Source organism: Crocodylus siamensis, chromosome 3, assembly GCF_052110815.1.
Source record: "Crocodylus siamensis isolate JL-2025a chromosome 3, ASM5211081v1, whole genome shotgun sequence".
Lineage (NCBI taxonomy): Eukaryota > Metazoa > Chordata > Crocodylia > Crocodylidae > Crocodylus > Crocodylus siamensis.
In genome coordinates this window covers 188,866,873-188,886,324 of record NC_143397.1, presented here as the reverse complement: position 1 = coordinate 188,886,324, position 19,452 = coordinate 188,866,873, and the positions used below count along the sequence as shown (strand labels likewise).

The 19,452-nt window shown below is 40.9% G+C and overlaps 1 protein-coding gene across 1 annotated transcript; it reads right to left on the bottom strand.

Annotated features, from left to right (window-relative positions):
• Positions 1 to 1,453: 1,453 nt before the first annotated feature.
• On the bottom strand, positions 1,454 to 14,432 carry MRPL15 (mitochondrial ribosomal protein L15). Its single transcript, XM_090039968.1, has 5 exons — positions 14,241 to 14,432; positions 9,337 to 9,491; positions 4,597 to 4,762; positions 3,492 to 3,615; positions 1,454 to 2,042 (listed from the first exon to the last, which is right to left on the bottom strand). Exons 1-5 carry the CDS (start codon positions 14,346 to 14,348, stop codon positions 1,705 to 1,707), a joined length of 891 nt encoding a protein of 296 aa, XP_089896094.1. The 5' UTR covers positions 14,349 to 14,432; the 3' UTR covers positions 1,454 to 1,704.
• Between the last annotated feature and the right edge of the window lie 5,020 nt (positions 14,433 to 19,452).

Genomic DNA, 19,452 nt, shown 5'->3' with positions numbered 1-19,452 from the left:
ATTTAAGTTTCTTAAAAAAACTTGGAAATAGAAACACTTGGTTTTTACTACTTTATTCCATGATATCCATGCAGAACCCTAATACCTAAAATTGCTGGTGAATGGCCTCACTACTATAGCACTCAAAGGCCTTGCAATCATTGCAACTATTCATAAAGTAGAAAAGTAATATTTCCATTTGACAAACAGGGAATTGAGGTACTGCCCCGATTAAGAAATGTGGACAAGATTACACAACATTTGTGGGTAAGCTGGCAGAGTCTTAGCTCAGCAGTCTAATTATACCATCTTCCTTATCCTCAACTTAAATGAGGAACACACCTTTAGGGCATGTCAACGTGAGCATACACGTGTGATTTTTGGTGCCTCAAAAGCCTTTGAGGTGCTACAAAATGCACCTCCCACATGTGATTTGGTTCTCTACACTCATATTTGCAGTCAAATTCAGGTACCAGGAAATACTGGCATTAAAAAAGTGCATCGCAAAAGAGCAGGATAGCATACATGGAGGCAGTGTGAACCGCTCGCAACTGGCACCTAGTTGGCCAGAACCATGCTCCAACTGTTGGCCAGGCTCTGTGAGCCTGGATGGCTGGTGCTGCAGCCCCAGAAGGCCCCCAGATAAGGCTGTGGGGGCCGGCCCAAGTAATACTGCCAGCCTCCTCTATCCCACCCAGGGGAATCTGCCCCATGACAGAACATGCATGTAGAAATATGTGCGCCACTGCTATTCGTCCCCAGAGAAATGCACATGCGTGCTCCTCTGGTTACACCCTTAGAATTTATCTATCATCTCTTTCACAGTAACCATGGTAACAGATATTAATTTGCTATATACAGTTTTCTGATATTTTAGAAGGAAAGTATAGTAAGTTTAGAGGGTAATTAGAAGGGCAAAAAAATTGATTAAGACGTTAATTTGGTCTAAATTAGCTTGAATTATAGTATCCTTTGAAGATGAAAGACTTTTATGCAAATAGTGTAATAGATTTAAAGAAAATATTGTGCCTAAATAGCAGTGTTGTAGGAAGCTATGAATTCAGAACTGGAAGTCCAGACTCATAAATTATAATCCAAATAACTGTTAATGACTAAATCCAGTCACTACAGTAGCCTTGAGAAAATTAATTTAGTCTCTCTCTCTCCAGCCCCCCTCCACCCTTTAACAGCTGGTGAAATTAAAATACTACTTACCTGTTTCACAGAGGTACTAAAAATTCCAATTTGTACAACACATTAAAACAGTATTACAATATTAAATTAGCTTCTCACTGCAAGATACTTTTTACATAATTTTTACTTTCATTTAAATTGGAAGTCATAGTTAATGGTTGGAATTAAACAACAAATAAAAAAAGAATATGTAAACTATTCCTTTGGATAGCATTTTCTAATTAAATCCTGCATCAGATCACCAATTAAGGTGCCAAGTGGTAAATCATAGCAAAAGAAGCATCTCTGAACATGTATTTTATTCATATCAGATTTTACAGCATTTCTAAAGTTAGAACTTCTCATTATGCCATATTATGACAACAAAGAAAAAAAATGAAGATGTACCTGTATCATTATATAATCATGAATTTATAATAATACTTTGACTAGTACAATAAAAAGTGGACTAGTAAACAAATCCCATTTCTAATCCATTATTTCACTGCCAGATGTTTCCTGTACACCTGCAGATGTCTCTGAATCCAGGCTTCATGAGCTATAGTATTTTAGCAACTTCTCATCTACTGGTTTAAGGATTTTCTTTTCACTCATGTTCACCACCCAACCTGGAGCAAGACCAAAGAAAATCTGTCTGGGATCCTTGCGTGTACTTAGCATTTGGAAGAGTTCATCTTTTGTCACGTCTGGTAAAACATAACCATATTTCTTGGCAAGTTCAAGCCTGGCTTCTAGAACCTTTGATGGATCTGCCAAATACCCACGATTCTTGGGATCTGTGTAATAACGAACTAGATCTTCAGGTGGAAGCATGCGCTTTGGAATAGGCTGACCACGCAGAAAAAATGGTACTGGCTTGCACACTATATCTGTGGACAAGCAAATGGTGGAAGAGAGTTTGAGAATTAGCTACAGGGTTTCATAATGAGGGTTAAAAACATTAGATGATATTCTGAGGCTACAAATATCTATTCCCTAGTCACAAAGTTATTTTGCAGAAGGAAATAAAAGACGACTATTTTTTCTGATACACAAGACATCAGTAAGTTTGCACAAGTTGGTCTAATAAAAGCTATCAGATTTACCCAAAGATCCTTGTCTGCTTTTAACTGAACTAAAATTTATGTTTAAAAAGTAAAACTGAGCTATCCAACAAGCTTCTGATAATCTTAAGTACCTACTGCAAACCCATGTGGAATGTCTATGTTGGAAAAGGTATGGCAAAGTAAATAAAACAGCAACTGCACGGTGATCTTCAGAAGACTTGCTTGTCACTTAGGACTATTATTGGCCAAATCTTATAAATCTTTCAAAGTTAGTGCCCCAAGTAGTATGTGTAAAGGTCAAACCTTAAAAGCAGAGGGCTTCTGCCTAACTTTTGGAGAACATCTCTTGAGCCTGTAGCACACTAGGAAAACAACATTTCTTAGTTTAACTACTGTTCAGGATTTATTTTTGTGCTGACTTAGAAAGACAAGAGAGAACAAATAATTTGCTCAATAAGGATATATCCACTGATTGTATGTCCATGCATGCAGCCTCCACTAACTTTAGTGAGAATGTGCATGTGAACACTGGGCAGAACATGAACCCAACCCAAGTCAAGCACTTCAGTAAGGACTTTTATAAGAAATCAACAGCCATTCTGTTTTGGATGCGGGGGAGGTCTGACCTCCTCTAATGCTACCCTTCTGACAAAATGAAGCATCTCTTCTTGACAAGAACTAGATGACTAAAGTGCACATTTCAGTTGTAATTCACTTTTTTTTTTTTCATTAAAACGGTACCATTTTTAGCAAAAAATAGACAGAATATTTTATTTTTTGGCAAAAGTGTACCTAATTTAATCTAAAAAAAAAAATCTACCACATAAAATCAGTTCTTTTCCACTATGACTAACTTCCCCTCTTGTAAAATGTTTCATCAAGTACAATTGTAAAGTTGACCCAAGCAAGGTAATTTTCTATTTAAGAACAACCACTTGGGGCTCCAAACCTACAAATCTGACAAACTCCTAAATGAGGGATTTAGACAGCATTACTGGCACAAGTAGAGCCAAAAGAAAAATAATAAATATGCAAGCTTGAATAAGTACTACTTCTAAGGAAAGACTTGTTTTTTGGGTTTGTTTTTTTTTTTTTTTTTTTAAGCAGATTTCCGTTATACTACATTGCTATAAACAGAGCTCCTCTGGATGTTTAAAATGGATCTTTTTTAAACTGTTGGGAAGAGAAAGCATGACAGAAACCTCTCTCACCTCTAACCCTTTCCCTCTACCCAACAAAAAAAGAAGTAGGAAGATGAAGGGCAATTCTTACCCAGACTCCTTTGATCATAGAAGGCTGTTGTAATAATCCCTCCATTTTTTTCAATTACAGCAACAGCTAACTCAGATGCCATCTGCACTTCAATATTTACTTTAGCAGAAAAGATATCAACCCCCTGTAAGTTTCAAAACAAAATGTGTTTAAATTAGCTACAGCTGAACTGAACATTTTTGAAGTAATACTTTACCACCAGATTCACATATTCTACAAAGATAACATTTTATCACAATTCTACAATATCCTGTTATAGAGTTCAATCTGCTTCACTCCTTACATCAATAGACAAAGAAAAAAAAAAAGTCATGAGCAAAGTACATTTCTTTCAGGCCCAACTTTCACCATATAAGGCCGTTAATGAACAGCTAAAAGCTGTTCAACCATTATAGACAACTCTTAAGCTTAGGAAGTTTAAGCTAGGCCAAGTTGCTCTTTACAGGAAGATTTTACCCAATGAAAGTGCACATTAAGATAAAAAGCAACCAATCAATTCAAACTGTTTAATTATTAGGCATGAAATAAATATTTAATTCATTTTAAGAAACACCTGTCTGCTACCACTGCAATAATACTGGGTTACATCTCTACCTTGACTTCATTTCTCATTCATACTAGTCTCTGCTTGCCTTGATTGCAATAACTCCTATTGCATATCTTGCCCCTCCCCCAGAACAGCATAAATTACTTATGTATACCACCAAGTGTAATCAAGTTATTCTTATCCATTCACTTAGATTAATTTCCCTAAATTTAATTCAGTACACTCTTCCGTCGTTCTAATGCAATCGCTCAGTCTCTTCGTGTGTGCATTAGCTTTCCTAATACGGAAAAAGAAGTATATTTTGCAAACAGTGCTGCTTTTCATTACTACATAGTGCCCTCTAGTGGCTTTCAGATTACAATACTGTACTTGTTTCACACTGGTAACAAAATTATCTTTTAGAAAAAGCATGGTACCTCTAGAAGGTAAAAGAGGAGTACTGTTAAGAAGCAGAGAGAAGTACTGTAAGAAGCAGAGGGATGGATCCACCACCACCTCCCCAAAAAGAAGAGGTTTACCATACCCTGCTTAGAATTAAGTTAAGTATTTCAGACCAACCTCCTCCACTAGTTGGACACCATAATCCCTTTTGAGTGGCTGTACTGCCACACCCCTGGAATTCGTGAGTTGTGTCAAGTCGATTGGCTGCGTGGGGTCAAGTCTACCCAAGTCAATAAGATACTGTAGCCTTTTCAGACTGAGGGGATGATACTGGCGCCTGAGACTGGGAAAAAAGTGAAAGACATTCAGTGTCTAGATGTGAAGATACGTGTTATAATAAGCACAATACAAGTCAAATCTCAAGCTTTAATAGATAAATGAGTAGTAATAAGAGGTAAATAATAAAATAATTTATCTTTTTTTTCCCCCCTAGCCATTCCAAAAAAATTTAAAGAATAGGGACACTTAGCAATAGGGGCCTATTTTGTATCTAGTCTATTATCATAGTGTCTAGGAGCCCTGCTCATGGATATTCCACTGCACATTCTGTTCCCTGCCTTTAATATAGCAAGGTACGTTGACAGTTTCTTATAACTGGACTCATCTCATGAAGATGAGATTCCCTAGCAACTGGTCAGTTTAACTGTAGATGCTCTGGCACAGGCAAAGTGCAAATCTGAAGAAATTAACTTGCAAACCCCTTGGCCTGAGACAGCGTTAAGAGAACTGCCTTTTCCAAACAGTCTTTCTAAGCAGCCTTATCAACACATTTGAGCATCTGATTCAATGGTATCCAAGCCTACTCAAAACCTCCTAGACAATTTAATGCAATCAGGTTTTTGTGCCTGCTCATCTGAAAAAAATTTCATTGCTTCTTTTATGGGTTTTTTTTTTTTTAATCCGAGCATCACACAGCATGTAGTTTTATCCCCAGAACATTACTAGCTTGAGAAACAGGAGACATGTACATCACACAAAGATTTTCTTTGTGAACCTGCTCCATACAACTCAAGACTGTCCCAAAAATCCACACACCAACTGCTACTCCAACTCTGACAATACAACACAAAGTTATGTCCCTTGCCACTGCTCCCAAACACGCTTGAGGCAGATTTCAACAGCGGTATTCTAAACTGTATCCAAGACACCACAGAACACAGACTACTTTTTTTTTTTTTTTATTATTGCAATATTATTTTAAATGACCATTGGAGTTAAAACTCATGCTTTCCAGGTAAATCTCCAGCTTTCAATTCCAGTGTTTGTGTTTTTATGGAGTACTTATGAACCTCACTGCTACTGCCATGAATCCTGGAAGAATAATGAAACTAAAAGGAATTAGGATAAATTTTGCCCTGCTACTTGGAGAGGTTGATCACAACAAAAAAAAATAAAGGGCTGGCATTGGAGCTGAGCCCTAGGGAGATGGGTCAGGACACGCAAGAGAAGGAAGAAAGACCACATACAATGCCTTCACAAAGAAAGTTGAGGTAAGTGTAAATCAGCAGAAATGCTCATGCAATCAGCCAGGAAACAGTGGGGGGGTGGGCACCTAAAGTTCCTCATTCCACTCATCCTCACTGAAGTGGGTAGAAAAGGAAGGGGCATACAGAAAAAGAGATGGAATATTCTTTAGCAGTTATAAGCAAACTCTGAAGTGCCAGCTTCAGGATTATAACAACTGCTAAAAAGTTGATGATGAAAATGATGCTGCCAGTCACTGTTCAGGGCAATGGCCTTGACTGGAATTCCAATAACCTGCACTCCCCAAGCAGAATTGTAGTGGGGGAAACCTAGAGAATGGGTGTCTTCTGTAAAGTCAGCAGGTAATAAGATATTAATGATTTGTTAATTGTTACAAACCTGAGTGAAGCCTAAATACATGGTGTACAAAACACTGCAAGAAAAATTAGGAAAAAGGTCTCTCTCCAACATACAGATTGATTGATTTCTGGGTGAAGAGTAAGGGAAGAACACAAAAAATATAAGGGAGAAAGGTAAGGAAAAATGGGGGGAGGGGTAGAGGGCAAGAAAAACCTTGATATCAGCAATGAAGACAATTCAGGAAGAAGGGACCTCCTCTCTCTGTCCCACTCCCCTCTTAGAACATCAAAGCCATCCACCATGATCTATCGCAGGGAAAAAAGCAGGCACTGACGTGAAAGAAAAAGTATAGAAAGCTGGCTGAATCGTTTGAAGTTCATCAGTACCAGTCAAATCAACTCAAATACTTCTCTGAGCAAGCTGCAGTGACAGCCTTACTTTATTTCAACTGCACAATTACATTTTCTCTTAAATCATCTTTTTAGCTCTTTCGGTATAATAGAAAGTTATGTCCAAAACTCAACATAATTATTATATAAGAAGTGTGGTGACACCTGGCTAGTAAGTTCTGGCATCACCTATCAAACAGCAAGTAAGCTTTTCAAGTTCTAGAAGTATTTTTTTTTTAAACATATAGAAACTGAGGCTAAAAGATTAATTTAAACAGAAAATCTATGACATTTGATTATACATTCACTGATATACACTTGTAACACCTTAAATGCATATAAGCTTTTCTGTTTTGGGACTATATAAATGATTACCTAAATTCAACCTAACCTGGAAGAGGTGGATAGCACAGCACGAAGTCTTTCTAGAGGAGAGAGGGCCAACCTTTTTGGCAGGCATGCCAAAAGTTAACCATGCACACCAAATGCCACTACAATCCTCTTCCTCCTCCCAGTCTTCCACTACGCTTTCTGCTCCTTGCCCTGTCTTCTGCTCCAATTCCTGCTCCCTGCCCCATCTACTGCTCTGCTGCCTGTCCCTTCCCTGATCTCCTGCATGCCACACATACAGGCTGCCCATGCCACATAGATTTTAGAGTACCCTTGTAAAGTATCAATATACTTCTTTTGGTTAGGATATTGGCAGAAGTGGTTAGAATATACTCCTTCAACCTACAAGGGTTGCTACCATCTGTGGGCATTTATACACATACATTTGTCTGTTCCAGTGCTCCTGAGCAGACTTCATTAATCGCGTCTACTCTGCCCGCAAGCTGACATGCCCAGCACTGCATTGCATACATTTGTATAAAATAGCAAAATGCACATCAGCACTGACAAAATGGTGGCGGTGCACTTTTGAAGTAAAACACCTTTGGTATGCTTTAGTTCGAAAGCACGCCACTACCATTTTCTGATACCAATGAATGCACCAGTGCCAGCTGCCTTTAAAAGTGCCCGGTGATGTGGTGCAAGCATATGTACATGTGCCCTATATTTTGACAAAGTCTGACAGCTTTCAAGTATAAGACAGTTCATAGATTAGTCTGAGTTAAGAGAAAAAGCCTTTCACCACACAAGTTATACATCTTTTTATGTTTTTGCTTGTAAAACATCACAAATTCCTTCACAAACTTACTATGATTAATTTATAGTCTTGGTGCATTTTACAATATTCCAAGGGTGATTAAACAGAGTGCCATTTATTCACTTTTAGATGCGTGTAAATGGAGGGATGTGACAGGGGAAGTAATACACACTGAAGGGGACAGAATCTTTAGTGCCCCAAGTTGTAAATTAGAAGCAGAAAGATTAAGAAAAACTGTTGTGGATGCCCCCCAAGTTAAAACAATTAAGACAGAGTATGATTGGTGTTATCTTGCACCTGAAATATATACACTGTTGAAACAGTTTTAAAAAAGTGAGACAAATGGAGAAACAGATATCACAAGAGTGTAGAATAGTAGCTGAAATAACTTTTGAGAAAATATTTTATGTAGAAACTTAAAGTTACAGTAGGAGAGGGAAGATGTCCCAAAAATATGCACTATGAATGAGATACAAAAATACTAATGGTAGGTGGCTACAGAGCCAAGCAGACTCTAGGACACAAGAAAGGTAGAGGGAAAACAGAGTAGGGCACTTCTCTCAGGCTGTTCAGTTCTGCCATTAAGTAAGTTGGCAAAATCTAGGGGAGAGAACCAGTACAAAATGGCAAAGACAGAAACTACAAGATTTCCTGGCTATGCCTATACAAGCCACTCCTGGCATAGATGCTAGAGTGTGGCATGTGAAGGCATTTTGCTTGGCACAAGTGCTTTGGGGCAGCAACAACAAGGATCAGGCCCTTCATGGCTCCCCCACCATCCACCCTCGCATGCTAATGTTTTACAAGTTAAGGCTGTGGGTGTTTTTGGCACTGTGCCCAAAAATGTTGCAGACCCCTGGTCTGTACCATCTCCAGAGCAAAGCTGAAAGCACCACAAACGAAGTTTCTTTTGCACCCAAGCCAGCAAATCAGAGTAGCTGACTTTGGTGCATCATTATGCACAAGAGCCCAACACTGTGTTCCGTCTCTCTTGAACGTGTGCCATACTACTCAGGTCACTTATAAGTCTGAAAACTGAGGTAAGATGGCTTGAGTCTCCTGGAGCACATGGAACTTCTCTTTCAAAAACACTTCTAGGCTTGCTTTAGAGAAAGCATAGACACATCCTTTGTAGACATGTTCAGTACAGTAGGCCTGATCCAAGCTCCCCTGGAGCAAACTGAAATCTTTCATCCACTTCACAAATTTTGGCTTAAACCCAATAAAAACATGTGAAAATGATAACAGTGACAAAGAACATAGTAAAATGGGCAGTGGGGCAGAAACAAGACAAGACAACAAAAGGGAAGAGGCAGTCAAATATGAAAGAGAAGACAGAGTACCAAGTGTCATGACCAGCAGTAAACAGCGGGGGAAAAGAAGAGAGGTTAATGCATTAAAAGTTCTCTCATAAATTAAGCTGACCGCATGCTCAAGGTGAAGAGCTATAAATGCAGGTGATACTTTTCTTGAGATAAATCTGGGAAAAGAACTTACCTGTGTCCCTCATTATACCCGTATTTTGGAATAGCCAAATAAAATGGAGTCTGGCCACCCTCAAAGCCTAATCGGGGACGATTTCCTCCTCGTGCGTATCCTTTGTTGCCTCGACCACACTTATTACCTCCATAACGTCCACGTTTACATTTTGTCTAAGGAATAATACATACATTGGTTAATTCAATTATGGTCATCAATTCTGCATATACAGTACACATTTGACAGAAATAAGACTGACCGATGATTAGGCTTGGCAAGATTCAATTAAAAAAAGGGTAAACATTGATAAACAGTGATTTCACCTCACACTCACAGACTGACAAAATGTATTTCCAGAGGTAATCAAAATTTATAGAAAGGGAACATAAGAAAAATGATGGCTGATGTGATGGAGTGTGTGATGACAGGGGGGAGCAGTTCTACAGAACTATGCTGACTGTAGTTCGGACAGCAACTCTCAGAAACTGTAAGGTGCCGGGAATAAAGGAAGAGGAGGTGGCAAAGCAGACAAGGGAGATATAAACAAGCAGAGCCAGGACTGATGGCACCTCTGCCACTCAGCTGGCAGCAGCCCTACAGTAGTTATACATGTCATGGCAGGTCATTAAATTGTACTATAATAATAGTATACTACCATTAATAAGTGGTATTATTATAGGGCTCCCCACACCCCTAGTTTCGCACAATCCTGAAAATTTAAAAATTGATTAAAAAAATCTAAATGAATGCTTAAAAATAAACATTGATATTATCTGTTAAAATTATAACAAAAAATTAAAGTCAAATTCTGTCAAACCTACTGATGATTCACTATAAAGCAATTAGGCCATTGGAAATAGCAGAGATTCTAAGGGTGCAATGATAAAGATTTTGGGGGCAAATACCGATAGCTAGTATTGAAAGAGACACATCAGACAATACTGATCCAATACAGCTGCCATCAAGTGGTAAGTCTGGTGTGGTGGAAGAGGAAGGGGCAGGGAAGCGGCATTGGGGGGCAGATCAACACCCCCATGGGATGAAGGAGGGGGAAGGTGCTACCCAACCCAAGCGATGGGCAAGGGAAGAAGGCGCGGCTGGTGGGGTGGGGTCAGCTCCCACCATTGCTTGCACCCCAGGAGTGCTCATAGGGTGCGGAGGCTGCCCCCAGATCTGTGTGGCACAGGGTAGGTGGCAGCTGTGGGTGGAGCTAGAGCTACGCAGGGCTCTTGTCACTGGGGGCCGGGCTTGGATCGTGCTCTGGCGGTACTGGGAGGAGGCTGCAGCCACCTGAGATTTCGCTGCAGCTCCGCTCCCTGCCCCATGCTACCACCTGGTGCAGCTCTGCTCCTCACTGCCCGAGTGCTCTGGCTCCATGCAGCATGGGCATTTATCAGCCAAATTATCAGCCCCATCAGACTGTATCCAATACAACCAGTTTTCTTTACATCAGAACCAATCCAATGTTGGACCGATATAATTGATGCACCTCTAGCAACAAGAGGAAGATCAGGGCTAGTGTGGGTCCCTCACTGAATAAGGGAGGCAACCTACTGACAGATGAGGAGGAAAAATCCAATTTTTACCTCAGTCTTCATGGGCAAAGGCAGCTCCCAGACTACTGCACTGGGCAGCACAGTTTTGGGAGATGGTAAGCAGCTCTTAGTGGTAAAAGAACAGGTTAGAGGCTATTTAGAAAAGCTGGATATATACAAGTCCATGGGTGCAATGCATCCAAGGGTGCAACTGCACAGCCATTGGCCATTATCTCTGAAAACTCATGTCAATAAGGGAAGGACCCAGTTTACTGGAAAATAGCAAATATGGTGCCATCTTTAAGAAAAGGAAGAAGGATCCAGGGAACTACAGACCAGTAAGGCTCACTTCCATCCCTGGAAAAATCATGGAGCAGGTCCTCAAAGAATCCATTTCTAAGCACTTAAAGAAGGCAACATTGATTAGGAACAGTCAGCATGGATTCACCAAGGGCAAGTCATGCCTGATCAACCTGATTGCTTTCTATGATGAGATGACTGGCTCTGTGGATGTAGGGAGACCAGTGGACATAATATACCTCTACTTTAGCAAGGCTTTTGATATAATCTCCCACAGAATTCTTATAAGCAAGCTGAGGAAATATGGGCTGCACAAATGGACTGTACAGGGGGCTAGAAAGCTGCCTGGATTGTCAGGATGTCGTCAATGGCTCAATGTCTAGCTCACAGCTGGTATCAAGTAGACTGCCTCAGGGGTTGGTCCTGGGGCTGGTTTGGGTTTTGTTCAGTATCTTCATTAATGATCTGGAAGGTGGGATGAACTGCACCCTCAGCAAGTTTGCAGATGACACCAAGCTAGGGAGTGTATTAGATAAGCTGGAGGATAGGGCTGGGATTCAGAGTGACCTAGACAAATTGGAGGACTGGGCCAAAAGAAATCTCATGAGGTTCAACAAGGACAAATGCAAAATCCTGCATTTCAGGCAGAAAAATCCCATATACCACTATACCCTGGGGACTAACCGACTAAGCAGCAGCTCTGCTGAAAAGGACCTGGGGGTTAGATTGGACAATAATACAAGCCAGCAGTGTACACGTGTTACCAAAAAGGCTAACAGTGTACTGGGCTGCATTAGTAGCAGAGTTGCCAGCAGTTCCCCTCTATTCTGCACTGGTGAGGCCACATCTGGAATACTGTGTCCAGTTTTGGGGCCCCCACTACAAAAAGGATGTGGACAAGTTGGAGAGACTGGCAGAAGACAATGAAAATGGTTTGGGGGCTGGAGCACATGACTTCTGAGATGAGGCTCAGAGAACTGGGTTTAATTATTTTGAAGAGAAGACTGAGAGGGGATCTGATAGCAGCCTTTAACTACCCAGAAGAGTGGCTCCAAAGAGGATGGAGCTGGACTATTCTCAGTGGTGACAGATGACAAAAGGAGCAAAGGTCTCAAGTTTCAGCAATGGTGGTTTAGGTTAGATATTAAGACAAACTCTCACTAGGAGGGTGGTGAGCACTGGAACAAGTTACCCAGAGAGGTTGGGGACTCTCCATCCCTGGAAGTTTTCAAGACCCTGTTAGACAAAGCTTTCGCTGGGATGATCTAGTTGGGGGTGGTCCTGTTCCAAGCAGGGGATTGGACTAGATGACCTCCTGAGGTCCCTTCCAACCCTAATTTTCTGTTTCCCCTCCCCCCACAACTTAACAAGGATTCTATTTGAAGCTGAGTGGGAAAAGATTGCATCCTATTTCACTATTAAATAAGAGGCAAGAAATTCTGAAATCTTGGTTCTCAGACTTACTCCTAACAACATAATGGAAATGTCTGGCTTTGATGAATTTAGTCAGATATTTTTTCTTAAGTTACATATGTGCTGTTTGAATTAAAGTCCTGGTAACAATATATGCAATCATGGATCATTAATAAAATGAATGCTCATGCTTCCTCCTTTTTAAACTACTGCTTACAAGGACTAGTCTCCCATACACTCCAAATACAGCATCTGCTCATCAAACACTGTCAAAAGGCTTGACAATGCCAGTGAAGAACAGCTAATTCAGCAGTGATAGTGAGCTGAGCTGTAAGGTGCATAAGAGGCAGCTCCTGGCAAAGCAGGGAAGGCTGGGACAGCAGCAGGTGGCTTGAAAATGCATCCCCCTTAAACATCCTGTGATATATGGACCCACCTGTTGCTGATCCAAGCTCTTTAAGGGGTATAGGTTGACAACCCTGGTATAGCATATGGTAGCGTAGTAGTCAGTAAAGCTGATTAATCAAGTCTTCTCCTGTTCCAATTAAAAACAGTCTAGTGTCACCTCATCATCACTTCTACTAAGCCTCTGTGCATTTTAAAATGGCGCCGTGGGATGTTCCAGCTAAATCTCCTCGAATGAGGTTTAGCTCAAGCATCCCATGGCCATTTTTAGATGCAGAGGGGCTTAACAGATGTGACTGTGAGGTGTTTTAATTAGAGCAGCTCTCTGGGAACTGCTCTAATTAAACATCTGTCCCCTTACTCCTGAGCACTCTATAGGCAGGCTGCAAGTCCACCATGTGAGTAAGTGCATTTGAACAGAGTCTGCATCAAAAGGTTACTGATACAGGTACAAGGTTTTTCACAATTTAGACACCCTCAATGCATACTGATATGGCAACAACCACATCACAAACTACAATTCATTCAATGCTACAAAATAAAATGTTGCAAACTTTATTCCTATACCTTAAAAGGGATACATGTAAAGGTCCCAAGCTACCATCTTTGCAACATCTGCTTGTAAGGATTCAACCATGAGACCAAGTTTAGCATCGCTGTTACAGAGGAACAACTACAGTGCATATATCACCGGTAAGAGTATGTCTACAGTGAACTGCCACAATCCTGGAAACCTCGGGTTAGAAGGGACCTTAGAAAGTCACCTAATTCAAAGCAAGACTTCCATAACAATCCACAGTGCTAAAAGCTTGCCGAGCTGTTGCGGTCTGTCAGCGCTCGGGCCGCTTTATCTCCATTTCAATCTAAGTGCAGGCAGACTTGAAGACTGAGAATGGAAACTACATTTGCCCTGAGGACTGGGGAGCTCCTTACCTCAGGATCCTACAGACTGACAAGGCCGCCGTCCCCCTTCAAGCCCCGCTGCAGCACAAGGCACAGAGCGTGCTAAGCCCCGTTCCCGGCCCTGTACAGTCGCCTCTCTGGAAAGGGGCAAACACAGCAGCTCGCCGGGGTGCCCCGTGCACACGACCTGCTTCGATGAGGATCAAGCGCTGGTCGGTTTGAGCTGGCCCCATCCACGTGGCCGCCAGGGGCAGCGACGCCCCGCGGGCCAGCCTGTAACCGCGGGTTGTGACAGGGCCTTCGGCTCCAGGAGCCCCACCACCCGCCAGCCACGTGCAAGGCGGACAGCGCCGCCGCGGCACCCACCTTTTTCCTGCTTCCTGGGTTGGGCTGCAGGTTAGTCAAGCTGACCCGGGGTAGCGTCCGCAGTACCTCCAGTCCCTTGGCAGGGCCGCCCCGCCAGGCAGCCGCCATTACCCCACTGCAAAGGTCAAGCGGGTGCTTTACGGCAGGAGCCCCTCCCCGCTGTCGTGATTGTGCCGCGAAGGGCGGGGCAGCACAGCAGTCCGCCTCCTCCCTGACCGGGGTATCGCTGAGGAAACAGTAGGGCATAGTCACAGAAGCGGCGGTGGAGAAAGTATGGGGGGAGCGTGGTGCAAGGCACGTATTTCTCCCCTTAAAAATAAACTAGAATGTTTACTAATATGCTAGAAGGCTAGGGCTGTATTATTCTGTTTAAGATTGAAGCAAAAACAGATATAACTTCATTGCAATGAGTTAAAAACAATCTTCAGGGCTACAAAATAGCTTAATTACCAGGAGCAGCTAACAGACAGCAGAACTGCAGGAGAAAGAATAGCTTGATTAGTACAACATCAAAACTTACAACGAATAGGAGGTGGTTAACACCTGTGGAATGAAGAGTTTAGGAGGGATCGAGTAGATTATAATTAGCCATGAAGTCAATTGACTCCTTTATCACTGCCAATTAGCGACTCTGCTGCCAGTGCCAGGCAATTGTTTTTAACTTTGAGTGGAGCAGGAATCAGAGTGGGGTGCAAGTGCACCTCTCTCCCCCTTAGTTGCCAGTGTAGCTAGGTGCCCAGTACTCATAAGGCTGGGAACACCAGTCAGCTGACTGATGCTCCTAGCCATGGGACTGCACCAGAGCAAAGGGCACCAACAGGCACCTAAAGCTGGGAGCACCAATCAGCTGATCAGCACCATATTCAATTTAAGGTGCAGTGGGAACCAGCCACATTTATTACACAGTTTGTGTAATAACTGTGTGGCTTAGTCCCTATTTTATGTTGCCATTAACTCCTTGAAGGTGTGGCTAGATTACTACTTAAAACATGACTAACTGGTTAATCATGTTTTAAGTGTAAGGTCTACTAGGTGTCTGAATGACTTAATTGGTCCAGGTCCCAAAGAAGGAAGTTGCCTAAGAACAGGCCCTGCTAAAGAGGGTTAAGGTGGTAGACTAAGGCAAGAAATCTGGCAGGAAAGATGGTAATGTGGGAGAAGATGGAAAGTAAGACTGGGAGTTGGGTTGGGAGGAGGCCATAGCTATTTGAGTAGGCAAATTGTGATTTAACATGAAGGAAAGGAAGTGGAGGATTGGGCATAACTATCCTGAGACAGAGTGAAGAATCACTGGGGGGAGACTATTCATCAGGGCAAGGAAAGTAGGATTGACAGGGAGACAAAAGGAGATCACTTGGCAGGAAAGACAGGTCTAATGAGCAGAAAGGAAGAGGGAAGTGAGATTAGATGAGGGGAACAGAAGCAGGGGAAGGCAGTGGCAGTAGACACAGAATATAGGTAGAAGATAGCTAAAAAACAAAATGGTGGGGGGATGGAATGAGGTAAATTGGATGAGAAATTGGAGGTAAATTAGGAATAACTGGGCAAGGTTACCATGAATGGAGAAGGAAACTAGGACTTGAAGGGCGAAGTGACTACAGTTGGGATGATAAGCATGTGGAAAGGATTTGGGGATTTGGATGACAAACTAGGAATAGGGAAGAGTAATGATCTTGAAAAGGAAAAATTAGAAAAAACAGGTTGAAAGGAGTCAAATCTAGGAAGAATGAACCTGAATGAAATATTTATGGCCACTGGAGTACGAGTCCTAGAGGCCAGAATGGATCCCAAGATCTAGACTAGAGATTCCCAAACTTCTTTCTTACTGCATACTCCTTCTAGATTTACCAGCTGCCTGCAAACCACTACCAGTTCACGTTTTATATTTTAACCCCTTAAATGCCCATTATAACACAAATTAAATTAGTCGTTACACAATTTCTCCTGTGTACCCCCCACCCCAAGATGTTGCATTGTGTACTCCCAACAGTATGCGTACGACAGTTTGGGAACCCCTGCTTTAGACTCACTATTCTTCTACTGTCAGTAAATATTTCTGAATCCCACTGGCAGTGTTCTAACCCAGTCCCACAGGGTCCTACTACTTGTATCAGTTACTTGCTAGATCGAGTGGCAGAAGCCTACATGGTAGATTTAAACTTTAAAGGGCCTTTCTTGTTAATGACTGGTGTGGGAAATCAGTATGATGCCAGAACTAAACTACCATTTTGCTCATTTTTGTTGAAACCCAGGAAATCACATGAACCAAAGCTACATAAAAAGAGCATTAAGGTTGTAAATTCTAGCACTCCAAAGCTTGCAAATGGCAGAATTAGTATTGCTTGTGCACCCTTACTTGTCTTCCCTTGTACCTATGTATCATGATGCAGTCCTTAATTGCTATGTTTTCATGTTCCAGTCCCATTAAGTGTATAGTTGACACCTACTCTGCAGATGAATCGGGGTTGAATAGTGAAGAAACTACTTTGTATGTTGCAGAAGTCTGAAGGTGTGAATGAAGTATGAATACAAGCAGAAAAAGGATGCTGTCATTGTTTAACACAGTTCCTATGTGACAATAGTCAAGTTGCTTAAGACAAACTTTTCAGTTAACTAGAGACCTTGTGGTTTGATTTGCTGAGTGCTCTCCCCTGCAACTGAAGTGAATAGATGTGCTCTGAACATTTTAAATGCTACATCCTGTTTGGTTTTCTGAAAGAAAAAAACAAAATCAAAAATGCGTCTCAACCATCTAAAAACTTAATACCCAAAATTAGTAGATACTTTTGTGCCTCAATTTCCCATCTGTAAAACAGGGATAATAATGCCCCTTCATCTTACAGGCTTGCTATGAAAAGAATTAAGACTTCGTTACAGGGAATGTACCTTGAATGCCTTTATGCTCCACTAGAGAAATACAAAACTCTAAAACTCTTGGTTCAGATGTGATACCTTTTTATCAAGTCAACTAAAAATAGCAACAAAAATTCTCTCTTTCCATGTTTTGTAGCACTCACACCCTTCTACAGGCTGAGGAAAAATCAAAGATTGTAAAAGTTCTCTTAGGTAGAAAATAAACTTCATTTTGCGCAGGGGAAGTTGAGGCTGAACGTATATTTCTCTGTGTCTGTCAGAGTCCTTTTGTGTGAGTTGCTTTTTGATGTGCAAATAAGGCTGTCTTCTTCCTTGGAGGTGTTAGATGTCAGAAGCAGGCAGAGAGGCAGAGAAATCTTTCTTTGTTATTTAGCCATGAAGTTAATTTTTCCAAAAATGGCTAAATACAGTACATGCTCCACTGACATTCAGAATTATGCTAATTTGACCTCCTAGTTGAGCTACTAGAGACAGACAGCTCAAAGGGTAGGGATCATAGGAAAAGCAGTCTGTTTGAAACCATATAAAATGCAGGCCTATTTAACCCCAGAAAATATGTCAACAATCTCTCCTCATAACACAATTAATTTGTAGAAATGTAACAAGGTAGCCATTCTGGGCATATCTTTGTTCATATCCTAAGCAATATCTACCAAGTGTAGGATACAGAGATTCAGGATATGCTTTAGTGTTCAGTACAAGAAGGTGCACAAAAGGAAATGCATGATTCTGTTCTCAGAGCCTGGTGTAAAGAGTGCCCAGTAAATAACGCCAGAGGCCACGCATTGAAATATGAAGATAAAATCAATCTATGGACTAGATTGATTAGTCTAGATCTATTGACTAGAGATGTGTGCCCACTTAGTGAACATCATTCATTTTTAACTGAATAAGGCAGGTGATACGTGGAAGAAATGTATATGATCATATAATTAAGAATTGCATCATTATTTCTACACACAAGGGGCTGAATTAAGATTTTCTAGGGTTAATTTTGCAACCTTAATAATGCTATTTTCATGCAACTATGCTGTCAAAAGTGTTGATATTACTGTTTAACAGTTTTCTGATATACCTGTCCTGATGTAGCATGCTAGCTGAGGGGGTATGAAGCAGCATTTTCAAAATCCTGGCTATATGCCACTTTGTTTTTTATGCAATACATAGATTGACTGGGGGAGGAAACATTTGGCATAAATTGATGAATGAGAAGACAAAGAACAGTGTGTTTCGTTTTGGTACACAATATGTTTGTCATTCTTATACAGAGCTAGTACAAGCATTCAGAATGATCTGCAGTATAATTTCAGTATGCAAAGCCTGAATGACATAAGGCACATTAGAATGAATAAGGTTTGTTAATTCTTTGCTCCTGTGCCAAGAAATCTCTTTGATTCTGCCAAGCTTGCAACAAAAGACATCTGAATGTCATATGTCGAGGACAAATGAACTATAGTAATAGCGTTTGCTGCTTTTACACATGGTATTTGTTAATTTCTCCATTCCCTGTACAGTTATTTCATATTTTCATATTTAAGAATATTATGTGATTTTTATTTTATTTTTTAAAGCTCTAAAATAATCCTAATACAACAAGTTATCTCAGAAGTTTTGTACTTAAAATATTTAAATAACAAGCACAGCAGGATTATACTGCATGGATGTGAGATATTGAGCAGATATCTTTTAGTTTTTTGTTCCCTATTTTTAAAAAGTGACTGCTATGCTTTTACTATATTTTAAAGGCCAAAGTATGCAGAATCATCTCATATCACAGCAAATCCATAGGTTACAAATCCATAACACCGCAATATAGAAGAAAAACATCTCATTGGAGAAATACAGGTGGTTGAGAGAGTATATCCGTTTTATAATTTCTTACTAGGCTGGCTCCTAGCCTAAATTTACCTGGAAAAGTGTGGGTTTTTTTAGCAGATGTTGCCTGATGTGACTAATATCAAACAAATCTTAGTGGAGATAAGGTAGTTTGTTGCTTAAATGTGTTAGAAGCTTGTAATAATCTAAGGCTCTCTTTACTTCCACGTGCTAATGTGTAAAAACTACAAGAACACATCTTCTTTGAGCAGTAAAAAAACAGAAAAGGGGGCTAGAGGTACACACACACACAGCAGAATACTACATTTTGAGTGAGGGGCCACTTCCCTCTAATGGGGTATGATGGTAGCAAAACTAGAATGTCTTGCTGTGGCATGGTAGCAGTGTTGGTCTAAGGACATATCACATTCACCCAAAGAACTTTGTCTATCTTTTATTAGACCAACTAAATTGGAAAAAATGGTACAAACACCCTTTCTGAAAGCTTGCGAAAAATCATTTT

Coding starts and splice junctions, on each gene's coding strand:
- MRPL15 (XM_090039968.1), bottom strand. CDS start 14,348: ATGGCGGCTGCCTGGCGGGGCGGCCCTGCCAAGGGACTGGAGGTACTG. Junction 3,616..4,596: donor GTGTCCAACTAGTGGAGGAG/GTTGGTCTGAAA, acceptor TGAAACTTACAG/GGGGTTGATATCTTTTCTGC. Junction 2,043..3,491: donor CTATGATCAAAGGAGTCTGG/GTAAGAATTGCC, acceptor GCTTGTCCACAG/ATATAGTGTGCAAGCCAGTA.